The sequence below is a fragment of the Callionymus lyra genome, chromosome 5 (assembly GCF_982586985.1).
Source record: "Callionymus lyra chromosome 5, fCalLyr1.hap1.1, whole genome shotgun sequence".
In the NCBI taxonomy this organism is placed as follows: domain Eukaryota; kingdom Metazoa; phylum Chordata; class Actinopteri; order Syngnathiformes; family Callionymidae; genus Callionymus; species Callionymus lyra.
This window is the reverse complement of record NC_141822.1, coordinates 4,523,234-4,536,476: the sequence shown is the minus strand read 5'-3', so window position 1 is coordinate 4,536,476 and position 13,243 is coordinate 4,523,234. Positions and strand designations below refer to the sequence as shown.

Here is a 13,243-nt window from a genome sequence, read left to right as displayed (position 1 = left end):
CACAAATCTCTAAATGTAGATTCGGAGTCAGGGCCTTCAGTTTTCAAGCCCCTCTGCTGTGGAACAAACTACCGGCTTCAGTCCGGAGGGCAGACACCCTCTCTTTGTTTAAAAACAATCTTAAAACCTTACTTTTCGATAAAGCCTATAACTAACTTGACTGTTTATCTTTAGCTGTTATAACTAACAAAACTGTTTATCTTAGCTGCTATAGGCTGAGAATGCTGGAGGAGTTTTAGACACTGAGCTCTGTATATCCTTCTTTTCTCGCCGGGGCCGTTCTGGCTTGGCCGATTCGGGTGTGAGGGGCCCGGCGGGTGGGGCCTGTGGGGCCTTGGGCCTGGTGGTGGTGACCGCTGGTGCTGCGATGGCCCCGTTTGCCGGCGGGGGGGTGGCCCGCTTCCGGGGGTTCTTTGGTGGTGTGTGGGGGTTGGTGCTGGCGGGGGTGGTTGGGGCGGTGGATGGGGGTTTGCTTCCTCGGTCGTCCTCGCCTGTGCTTGCCCTCTCGTGCCCCCGGTGGTGGTCCGCCTTCTCGCTGGTGTTTGGGGTCGGGCTTGGGTCCTGGGTCCTGGTCTCCCGCGGGTTCCTGCCGCGGCTTGGGCCCCCGTGTCTGGATCCTGCTGTGCTAGGTATGTGCCCTCTGGCCTGGCTATTTCAACCTCCCCCCCCCCTCTCCCCTCTATATATCCTCACCCGTCACCGGAGTCTGTATACCTGTGTATTGTATACATTTGTCCCAAACCCACACCTTTTTATTTCTCTCCCGGAGCCCCAGGGATCCACCTCCAGAGCTGCTGCTGATCCAGGGATCCACCTCCAGAGCTGCTGCTGATCCAGGATCTTCACCACGTCATCAGATCCTGAGTTCTCTCCAGCACCCCCATGGACTCTCCTACACTCTCCTCTTTTCTCTCACAATATCCTCCCTCACTCCTCTCCTTATCCATTCTGTCTACCCCCCATCCTTCCTCCCAGCCGGTCAAAGCGGCAGGCCGTCAACAATGAGTCTGGTTCCGCTCGAGGTTTCTGCCTTCTAAAAGGCCATTGCTCACTGTACAGTTCACTGTACAGTGTTTTGTTTCTTGCTCTTTGTTGAATTGCTGGGATCTATTTTTCCTTAATCAACTGTGGTCTTATTTCAACTGTATAGTGTCTTGAGATAACTTTGTTATGATAAGACACTTTAAATAAAATTGAATTGAATTGAATTGAATTGATCAGAACCAAACTCACCCTGAAACTCCGTCCTCCAGTGAGAAAAACACCACCCTTCAAGAAGCTCAATTGCGATGCACTGAAGTCTCCGCACTCAGTCAACCAGCTCAGGGAACAGATTGCCCTACAGTTGTCCAATCTCCCTGAAACACCAGCCGTTCCTGACATCAGCTCTACCTGGAGCACTCTACGCACTGCTATCTACCAGGCGGCAGTAGAGTCTGTAGGGTACACCAGACGGCGACACCAAGACTGGTTTGATAATAGCGCACCAGGTATCCACAACCTACTTCAGGCAAAACACAAGGCCCTTGCAGCTCACCTTTCCAACCCCAAATCCACCTCGCTGAAGGCCCACTTCACTAACATTCGGGCTGAAACCCAGCGCACTCTCAGAGCCATGGAGAATGACTGGTGGACAAAGAAAGCACATGAGATACAGCATCACGCGGACACCAACAACTCCCACGCTTTCTATGACGCCATCAAGGTCATCTATGGCCCACAGAGGAAAAACATATCTCCGGTCAGATCAGAAGATGGTACCATCCTGTACAAGGACAAACAACAGATCCTGGACAGATGGGCTGAGCACTTCAACACCCTGCTGAACACCTCATATCCAACCAGGATGGACACACTTGCTGACCTCCCATGCCTCCCAACCGTCACAGATCTGGATTCCTCCCCCAGCTTTGCTGAAGTACGAAAAGCCATCGCTGGCCTGAAGAACAATAAGAGCCCGGGTCTTGATGGAATCCCAGCAGAAATACTGATGCATGGCGGATACCTCCTCACCCCCAGATTACACCAACTGATCAGTACCATCTGGTCATCTGAAGTCATCCCGCAAGATTGGAAGGATGCCAACATCATCACAATCTTTAAGCGCAAAGGTGACAAAGCAGACTGCGGTAATAGCAGGGGCATTTCCCTCCTATCGGTTGCCGGATAGGTGCTAGCACGGGTGATGCTCCTTCGACTAGCATCTCTTGCTACTAATAACATCCTGCCCGAATCCCAGTGCGGTTTTAGGCAACAGCGCAGCACCACTGACATGATCTTTGTTGCTAGACAGGTACAGGAAAAATGCAGAGAACACTGCAAGGACCTGTACCTAGCTTTCATTGATCTGTCCAAGGCCTTCGACACAGTAAACCGGGAACTGCTGTGGGATGTGCTGGGGAAGCTGGGGGTTCCACCAAAGTTCAGGAACATCTTGCGGAAGTTCCATGATGGAATGCAAGCCTGTGTGAGTGTTGGTGGCCAGCAGTCTCCCTTCTTCAGTGTGGATGTGGGGATCAAGCAAGGGTGTCTCCTATCCCCTACCATCTTCAACGTTTTCCTCTCCACCGTCACCATCCTCTCTCACAAACTCCTGGACCCATCAGATGGGGTACAGATACAGTACAGACTGGATGGCAACCTCTTCAATATTCGGCGCCTTCAAGCCTTCACCAAAACCACCAACCAACACATCTTAGAGCTACAGTATGCAGATGACTGTGCTCTCCTTGCCCACTCACCAGAATCCCTACAGCGTGCGTTAAACGTGGTCGCATCCATCTACAGCGCCATTGGTCTCCAAATCAACATCAGGAAAACACAGATAGTTGTCCAGGAGTTCACCCACCAAACACATGTGCGCACCTTCACCCTCGATGGTCATCCCCTTGCCATCGTCCCACACTTCACCTACCTAGGCAGCATTCTGTCCCCCTCCTGCAACATTGATGATGACATCCAGGTCCGAGTCGGTCTGGCCTCCGCTGCCTTTGGCAGGCTTAGCTCCAGGGTATTCCACAACAGGAACCTCACCAGCTCCACCAAAGCATCTGTGTACAAGGCGGTCTGCCTCTCTACACTGCTGTACGGGTCGGAAACCTGGACACCCTACCAGAGGCACATAAAAACACTAGAGGCCTTCCATATCCGCTGCCTTCAAAGGATCCTGGGTGTGTCCTGGGAAGACAGGGTGCCATATGCTGATATCCTTGAATGGACCCACACACCTACCATCGCCGTGCTCCTTAAGGAGAAACACCTGCGCTGGGTTGGGCATGTGATCCGTATGCCTGAGACTGTGTGTGTGTGTGTGTTTGTGTGTATATGTGTGTGTGTGTGTGTGTGAATATGTGTGTGTGTGTGTGTGAGTGTGTGTATACGTGTTTGTTTGTGTGTTTGTGTCTGTGTGTATGTGTGTGTGTGTGTGTGTGTTTAGGAGTGTGAGTGTGTGTGTGTGTGTATATGAGTGTGTGTGTGGGGGTGTGTGTGTGTGTGTGAGTGTGTTTGTGTGTGTGTATATGTGTGTGTGTGTGTGAGTGTGTTTGTGTGTTTACGTGTGTGTTTGTGTGTATACGTGTGTGTTTGTGTGTATATGTGTGTGTGTGTGTCTTTGTGTGTGTGTGTGTGTGTGTGTGTGTGTGTGTGTGTGTGTGTGTGTGTGTTAGAATCAAGGTGTGTCTTTGTCCTGAACAACAGTTGGTTTCCAGGAAGTTTGATAATATGTGGATCAACAGGTTGGAGCAGATCGTGGCAGCGACTTGTGACTGAGACTATAAAAGAGTTCACCTGTGAAGGGAGTGTTTCAGTCGCAGAGACATGGAGAAGACTAGAGTTGATTTGTTGTCTTGTTCCATCTGTCTGGATCTACTGAAGGATCCAGTCGCTCTTCACTGTGGACACAACTACTGTAAGACCTGTGTTGAAGGTCACTGGCAGGAAAAGAAAATCTACGAGTGTCCTCAGTGCAGACGGAGCTTCAGCGAGAGACCTGTCCTCCAGAAGAACACTGTGTTAGCAGAGTTAGTGGAGGAGCTGAAGAAGACTGGAGCAGCTGAGGACCTCTGCTCTGCTGGACCTGAAGATGTGACCTGTGACGCCTGCACTGGGAGAAAGATGAAAGCCCTCAAGTCCTGTCTGGTGTGTCTGGTCTCCTACTGTCAGAAACATCTTCAGCCTCATCGAGAAGCTCTGGCCTTCAGGAGACACAAGCTGGTCCAGCCGTCCAAGCAGCTCCAGGAGATGATCTGCTCTGAACACGAGGAGGAGAAGAAGATGTTCTGTCGTTCTGATCAGCAGCTCATCTGTTCTCTCTGTGCTGTGGACAAACACAAAGATCATGACATCGTCTCGACCAAAGCAGAGAGGAGGGAGCGAGAGAAAGACCTGGATCAGGGTCAAGGAAGGATCCAGCAGAAGATCCAGAAGAGAGAGAAGGAAGTGAAGCTGCTCCAGCAGGAGCAGAAGAACATCAGAGTCTCTGCTGAGGAAGCAGTGAGGGACAGTCAGGAGACCCTCGTCCAGATGATCCAGATGATCCAGAGAAGAATGCCTGACGTGGAGCAGCAGATCAGATCTCTGCAGGAGACTGAAGACGCTCGAGTCCGAGGACTTCAGGAGCAGCTGGAGCAGGAGATCTCTGAGCTGAAGAAGAAAGAGGCTGAGCTGCAGCAGCTGTCACTCACCGACAGTCACACCATCTTCCTGCAGAACTGGACCTCACTCTCAGAGGTCAGTGAAGACACGACCTCACTCTCAGAGGTCAGTGAAGACACGACCTCACTCTCAGAGGTCAGTGAAGACACGACCTCACTCTCAGAGGTCAGTGAAGACACGACCTCCTCCACGACCCTTGAGCAAACTCACCGTCGCTTCAAGGAAGTAACAGCAGCCGTGTCAGCCTGCAGAGACCAAGTCCAGAACCTTCTGAGAGACATGTGGACCGACATCTCCATGATGTTCCTTCTAGAGACCAGAGAGCAGTTCCTCACACACTCACAGGACATCACTCTGGATCCAAACACTGCAGACTCATGGTTGATGTTGTCTGAAGGAAACAAGAAAGTGACATTCGTGGGAAAACGTCAGCCTCGTCCTGATCATCCAGACAGATTCAAAAGTTATCGTCAGGTCTTGAGTCAAGAGTCTCTGACTGGACGTTGTTACTGGGAGGTGAAGAGAACAGGAGATGTTGAAGTAGTAGTTTCATACAAGAACATCAGCAGATCAGGAGGAGAAAGTTTATTTGGATTGAATGACAAATCTTGGTGTTTATATTGTCACGACTCTGGTTGTTTATTTACACACAACAACATCACAACTGAAGTCTCCAGTGTCAGAGCCTCCACAGTGGGGGTGTACCTGGATCACTCTGCAGGTCTTCTGTCCTTCTACAGCGTCTCTGAGACCATGACTCTCCTCCACAGAGTCCAGACCAGCTTCACTCAACCTCTTCATGCTGGAGTCAGTGTTCAGTACTCGTGTGAGTTTGTGAAGCTGAAGTAGACGACAGTGAGATTGTGAGTCTCCAGGAGTGACATCATCACATGAAGCTTCAATGTTTGGATGAACGTCTCTGAGAACGTTTGTCGTTTGTGCCGCAGTGAAGACACAGTGACGTCATGTGACTGGATTAGAACCTCTGTGATTGGATTGTTCCTGATGATGACGAGTCTTCTTTAAATCTTCTTTAATAAACACCTTCATGATCCGGTGATGATGGCAGCAGTCGTTACTCAAGTACTCCACAGTACTACAAATATATCCTGGTTACTACAGTATCTCATTGGATGTTATGGTTGCCTCTGTATCGTGATACGTATCATCAGATTCTTGACAATACACACACTTACACAGCCAGTCGTCCACGAGGAGTCAGAAAGAAGAAGAATTGATGTACATTTGGTTTGGATTCAATATTACAGTCTGAAAGGAATTTGATTTTGTGAAGAAAAGATTTTCTCCAAAGAAGTAAAGATGAAAATGAGTTCAACACAAACTATATCTTGTATCAGAGAAACCAGATCCTTGGATTCAGTGTTATGTTGAGTTATGCTGTATTTTAAAAATGTACATATAGAAACATTGATTTTTATTCACTCAAATCTCGTCTTAAAACACACTTTTATTCTCTTTTAACACAGCATGAGACTCTGAGCTGTTTTTAGTGCTTTTGACTTGTTTTATTTGACATTGTTTTATTTTTGTGTTTTAACTGCTTTCTTAGTACTTTCATGTCATTGTACAACACTTTGTATCGACTGTTGTTTTTAAAGTGTTTTATCAATAAACTTGATTGATTGATTATTTGTTCTTATTGAAATGTTAATCTAAATCAATGAATTATCCTTTTGAATCATTTATTTAAAATATATAAATATATAGATTATATATATATTTGACACATTGAGTTCAATATTCTAATTCCAATAATTCAAAAACACATTTTCTAAATGCAATATTCTTTGGTTTATTCAATATAACATGGACATCTTTATATTTACTTTCTTACACCTATCGTTCTAAGATCACAATCAAAACTACTTTTATTGTTGTAAACACAACCATGGATATTATGTGGTGACAACACAAAATTACATGTTAATAATGAACAAATTAATACAAATAACACAAAATGAGTGCAACAGTCCATACTTTCCATTTTGAACATTTTCTGCACTTTATACATAATTACATTTTTATTTATGTTTAACGTTGTTTTTTTTTACTGTTGGTGGAACAATTCACTAGCAATTGAAATAATAATAATTCTGGTTCTGATGTATAAACATGTTTTTGTATAGAATATAAGTCTTAATTAAGAAGATAAATATATTAGATTATTTTGTCTATTATATATGCTGTGTATATACAAAATGTACCTTTCAATGTAAAACATATTTACATCAAATCTTAAAAAAAACAAGATTTACAGTGTTTCTGTGTGTGTGTGTGTGTGTTTGTGTGTGAGTGTGTGTGTGTGTGTGTGTGTGTTTGTGTGTGTGTTTGTGTGTATATGTGTGTGGCAGTTTTCTGCAACTCTCTCTCACTGAAGGTCGTTGTGCTTCGCACGCCACTGGAGAATGTAGGGGGGAGCCAAGACAGTGAGGGCAGAGACGGCGCGCCACTGGCCTCACTACAATCTATTCTCTTGCGCAGGCCTGCTCCAAATACCCTTTATTGGGCATGCCTGCTTCAGAGAATTCGTGAATCCCCGACCGGCATCAGTGAAAGACTGATGACCTGGCGGATTCCACTCACCAACAACCGTCATGCCACTCTCATCAGTGCATACGCCCCAACACTGGATGCTGACCCTGAGTGCAAGGAACTCTTCTATGCCTCCCTGCACTCCGCCATAAATAAAACACCCTCTACCGACAAGCTCATTCTCCTTGGGGATTTTAACGCGAGAGTGGGCTCTGACGGTGTGCTTTGGAAGGATGTGCTTGGGCAGCATGGTGTTGGTAAGCTCAGCGAGAATGGTCTTCGCCTCCTCACTCTCTGCTCTGAGTATCGGCTGGTCATCACCAACACCTTGTTCCAAATGAAGAACAAATTCAAGACCTCCTGGCAGCACCCCCGCTCTAAACACTGGCACCTCCTTGATTATATCATCGTCCGCCAAGCTGACAGGAAGGAGGTGCGAGTCACCAGAGCCATGCGTGGAGCTGACTGTTGGACTGACCACCTCTTGATCAGAACCAAACTCACCCTGGAACTCCGTCGTCCACTGAGGAAAACACCACCCTGCAAGAAGCTCAATTGCGATGCACTGAAGTCTCCGCACCCAGTCAACCAGCTCAGGGAACGATCCAATCTCCCTGAAACACCAGCCGTTCCTGACATCAGCTCTACCTGGAGCACTCTACGCACCAGACGGCGACACCAAGACTGGTTTGATAATAGCGCACCAGGTATCCACAACCTACTTCAGGCAAAACACAAGGCCCTTGCAGCTCACCTTTCCAACCCCAAATCCACCTCGCTAAAGGCCCACTTCACCAACATTCAGGCTGAAACCCAGCGCACTCTCAGAGCCATGGAGAATGACTGCTGGACAAAGAAAGCACATGAGATACAGCATCACACGGACACCAACAACTCCCACGCTTTCTATGACGCCATCAAGGTCATCTATGGCCCACAGAGGAAAAACATATCTCCGGTCAGATCAGAAGATGGTACCATCCTGTACAAGGACAAACAACAGATCCTGGACAGATGGGCTGAGCACTTCAACACCCTGCTGAACACCTCATATCCAACCAGGATGGACACACTTGCTGACCTCCCATGCCTCCCAAACGTCACAGATCTGGATTCCTCCCCCAGCTTTGCTGAAGTACGAAAAGCCATCTCTGGCCTGAAGAACAATAAGAGCCCGGGGCTTGATGGAATCCCGGCAGAAATACTGAAGCATGGCGGATACCTCCTCACCCCCAGATTACACCAACTGATCAGTACCATCTGGTCATCTGAAGTCATCCCGCAAGATTGGAAGGATGCCAACATCATCACAATCTTTAAGCGCAAAGGTGACAAAGCAGACTGCGGTAATAGCAGGGGCATTTCCCTCTTATCGGTTGCCGGAAAGGTGCTAGCACGGGTGATGCTCCTTCGACTGGCATCTCATGCTACTGATAACATCCTGCCCGAATCCCAGTGCGGTTTTAGGCAACAGCGCAGCACCACTGATATGATCTTTGTTTCTATACAGGTACAGGAAAAATGCAGAGAACACTGCAAGGACCTGTACCTAGCTTTCATTGATCTGTCCAAGGCCTTCGACACAGTAAACCGGGAACTGCTGTGGGATGTGCTGGGGAAGCTGGGGGTTCCACCAAAGTTCAGGAACGTCTTGCGGCAGTTCCATGATGGAATGCAAGCCTGTGTGAGTGTTGGTGGCCAGCATTCTCCCTCCTTCAGTGTGGATGTGGGGGTCAAGCAAGGGTGTCTCCTATCCCCTACCATCTTCAACGTTTTCCTCTCCACCGTCACCATCCTCTCTCACAAACTCCTGGACCCATCAGATGGGGTACAGATACAGTACAGACTGGATGGCAACCTCTTCAATATTCGGCGCCTTCAAGCCTTCACCAAAACCACCAACCAACACATCTTAGAGCTACAGTATGCAGATGACTGTGCTCTCCTTGCCCACTCACCAGAATCCCTACAGCGTGCGTTAAACGTGGTTGCATCCATCTACAGCGCCATTGGTCTCCAAATCAACATCAGGAAAACACAGATAGTTGTCCAGGAGTTCACCCACCAAACACATGTAAGTAAGTAAGTAAGTAATATTTATTTATATAGCGCTTTTCGAGACCAGGGTCACAAAGCGCTTTAACAATCAAAACAATACTCAAAACAGTACATACTTCAAAGATCAAGACAACACCGAGAACAACACAGGAGTTCGAGAAATTCAAGGAAAAGCCTGAACAAATAGAAACGTCTTAAGATGTTTCTTAAAGGAGTCAGTAGACTCCATCAAGCGCAAAGAGAGAGGAAGATTGTTCCAAAGCTTAGGAGCAACAGCCTGAAAAGATTTCTCTCCTCTGGTCCTGAGCCGTGTGCGTGGAACCATAAGTAGATTCTGATCCACAGACCTCAGAGACCGAGCTGGGGTGTAAGGCTGGATCAGATCAGTGATGTAAGGAGGAGCCTGACCATGAATAGATCTGAAAGTAAGAACCAGAATTTTAAAGTTGATCCTGAAAGAAACTGGAAGCCAGTGAAGAGTTTTAAGGATCGGAGAAATGTGAGTTCTCCTACTTGAGCGGGTCAGAATTCTCGCTGCAGAGTTCTGAATCAACTGCAGACGAGACACATCCTTCTTGTTAAGACATGAAAACAAACTGTTACTATAGTCCAGACGAGAAGAAACAAACGCATGGATTACAAGCTCCAGATCATGTTGTGACAACATTTTCCTAAGTTTAGAGATTTTTCTCAGTTGAAGGAAACAGTTTCTGGTCAGTTTTCTGCAGTGTTGAACAAGAGACATGTCTTTATCAAATACAACACCCAGGTTTCTCAGGCTCAGTTTGACAGACTGACCTAAGTCACCCAAGTACTGACTCAACCCTGGAATCTTATCATCAGGAGCAATCACCAGAGTTTCAGTTTTGTCCACATTAAGCTGTAAAGTGTTTTCACTCAGCCATTGTTTGATTTCTAGCAAACAATTGACTAAGCTGTTCAGCCTTTGGGGCTCAGTTGGGTCAAAAGAGCAGTAGAGCTGGATGTCATCAGCAAAAATGTGATAAGAAACATCTGGAAATCTCTGAATGATTTTACCAAGGGGAATCAAGTACAGCAAAAACAATAAAGGACCCAGAACAGAACCTTGAGGGACTCCACACAACAGATCTGCCGATTCAGACCTCATTTGATTGGCAGATACACTAAAACTGCGCCCAGAAAGGTAAGATGAGAACCATTCTAACACAGACCCAGACAGTCCCACTTCATCCCTTAGTCTTCTCAGCAGGATCTGGTGATCAACTGTGTCAAAGGCTGACGACAGATCCAAGAGAACCAGAACAGTGAATTTACCCGAGTCAGCCGACATCATGATGTCACTGGACACTTTCAATAAAGCTGTCTCCGTAGAGTGATGTTTACGGAAGCCAGACTGAAACTTCTCATGGATGTCGCTCTGATCCAGGAACAAAGACAGCTGCTCGGACACCACCTTCTCCAAGATCTTGGACAAGAAAGGGAGCTTAGAAATAGGCCTGAAATTACTGAGGTCAGTTGGGTCTAAGCCTGGTTTTTTGAGCAGAGGCTCCACAATGGCATGTTTAAATGCATTGGGAAAAACCCCTGTGGAAAGGGAGAGGTTCACCATATTGGTAACCCAGGGGCCAATTACATCAAATACTTTGATAAAAAGCCTACAAGGAAGGACGTCATCCGAGCAAGAGGAGGGTTTCATCTTGTTCACTAGTGCTGAAATATCACCCAAAGATACAGCAGTGAAGGATGACCAAGAGGAGGAGATGGGCTCAGAGACAGTAGGGGTTCCCAACAAAGGGGGAGAGATTTTCTCTTTGATCAATTTAATTTTGTCAATGAAAAATCTCAACAATGCATTGCTGTCAGCTTCACAGAAGACCGGGGTGATTTGAGGAGCAGGAGACACGAGAGAATTAATTGTGTCAAACAAAACTTTGGGGTTTTTCCTATTTGCTGCTACCAGTTTTCTGATGTAATCAGATCTAGCAGTTTCTACCATCTCATTGTAAGAAGTCAACAGATCCCTGAGGTGAAGTCTGTGCACCTCAAGTTTAGTAGACTTCCAGAGACGCTCAGTCTTTCGACTCAGGAGATCTTCATTTGTCCAAGGGCACCGTTTTTTCTGAATTTTCAAGTTCGATTTAACAGGTACCACTTGATCCAGTATTTCAACACAATGATCAGTGTAACAGTGAATCAAACTGTCCACATCTGGACAGTCATCAAAGGAAAGACGGTCAAACATAGCAGAAAAACTGTCTGCAGTATCGGCTGAGATGACACGCCTCTGAGACCTAACTTTCAAAGCCTTAGGTTCAGGGATGAAGTCCAGGTTGAACAAGACAAGAGAATGATCACTCAGATGGACATCATGTACAGATACATTAGAAATGTTCAGGCCAAGAGTAAAAACTAAGTCTAAAATGTGGCCTTTTTGATGAGTGGGTTCAGAAACATGTTGCTCAAAATTAAAGGCTTCAGTTAAAGTTAAAAGTTCTTTAGCAGAACAAGATGTGACGTCATCAACATGAAGATTAAAGTCTCCAAGAATAAGAACAGATTCCATCTGAATAATGGAAGATAAGAAGTCACTAAAGTCTTTCAAGAACACCGCCGCAGGACCAGGCGGACGGTAGATTGACACACAATAGAAAGGTCTTGTAGAACCAACCAAGATCATCTGAGACTCAAAAGAAGTGAATTACTGTGTCTGAATCACTTTGCAAGAACAACTCTCCCTAAAAACAGTAGCAAGACCTCCTCCACGACCAGAGAGGCGAGGCTTCCCCAGGACAGCGCTCCCTACTGGACAGAGTTTGTTCAGATGAATAAACTCTTCCTCTCTCTGCCAAGTCTCAGAAAGACATAATAAATCCAAATTAACTCTTGTGAAAAGATCATTAAGAATAAAGGATTTATTAGTAATGGAGCGAACATTAAGAAGTCCCACATTCAGCACCGATGACGTCACTGACGACGCCGCGTCACTGACAGGCGCGCAGAGCGGGATCTTTTGAAGCGAACAGCGGTCACGTGGGTACCAGCTGTCACTGAAGTTCAACTCGGTTGTAAAAGTCGAATTAAAGAGAGGAAATGAAAAAATCTTACCACCTTTCGTTGAGGTCTGGACAGACGGCAGCGCTGATGTGTCGTCACACACAGTGAGGGGAATGTCGATCAAACACTGATGACGTTCGATGACGTCAGAGTTGTTCCGAGCGATCGCAACTGCACGTCTCATCCTGACCTGTACTCCAGCCCGACTCGATCCCTTGTGGAAATCGCCCGGTACTCGAGAGATCAAACGATATTCCACAGAGTCCGAGTCGATGAGAAGCGGAGCCGGAAACACGTTCACCGGACGTTGGTAACTGTCGCGAGTGAAGTCCTCCATTGACTCTCTGATGTTGAGAAGAGCATCACGATCATAGATCCGAGATGCTTGAGACATATCTTAAGTGATATGAGCATAATATCCGGACAAGTAGTCGTTAAAACGACGGAGCTTACGTTTCAAGCAGCCGATCAAAGGCTCACCGGAAGCGGAAGTTGATGTGCGCACCTTCACCCTCGATGGTCATCCCCTTGCCATCGTCCCACACTTCACCTACCTAGGCAGCATTCTGTCCCCCTCCTGCAACATTGATGATGACATCCAGGTCCGAGTCGGTCTGGCCTCCGCTGCCTTTGGCAGGCTTAGCTCCAGGGTATTCCACAACAGGAACCTCACCAGCTCCACCAAAGCATCTGTGTACAAGGCGGTCTGCCTCTCTACACTGCTGTACGGGTCGGAAACCTGGACACCCTACCAGAGGCACATAAAAACACTAGAGGCCTTCCACATCCGCTGCCTTCAAAGGATCCTGGGTGTGTCCTGGGAAGACAGGGTGCCATATGCTGATATCCTTGAACGGACCCACACACCTACCATGGCCGTGCTCCTTGCGGAGAAACACCTGCGCTGGGTAAGGCATGTGATCCGTATGCCTGCCCACTGCCT

At 47.1% G+C, this 13,243-nt stretch overlaps 1 protein-coding gene across 1 annotated transcript; it reads left to right on the top strand.

Moving 5' to 3' along the window:
* Positions 1-2,185: 2,185 nt before the first annotated feature.
* On the top strand, positions 2,186-6,205 carry LOC148079080 (E3 ubiquitin/ISG15 ligase TRIM25-like). The gene is made up of 3 exons (XM_087792241.1): positions 2,186-3,273; positions 3,795-4,732; positions 4,817-6,205. Exons 1-3 carry the CDS (start codon positions 2,186-2,188, stop codon positions 5,500-5,502), a joined length of 2,712 nt encoding a protein of 903 aa, XP_087648367.1. The 3' UTR covers positions 5,503-6,205.
* Positions 6,206-13,243: the final 7,038 nt, after the last annotated feature.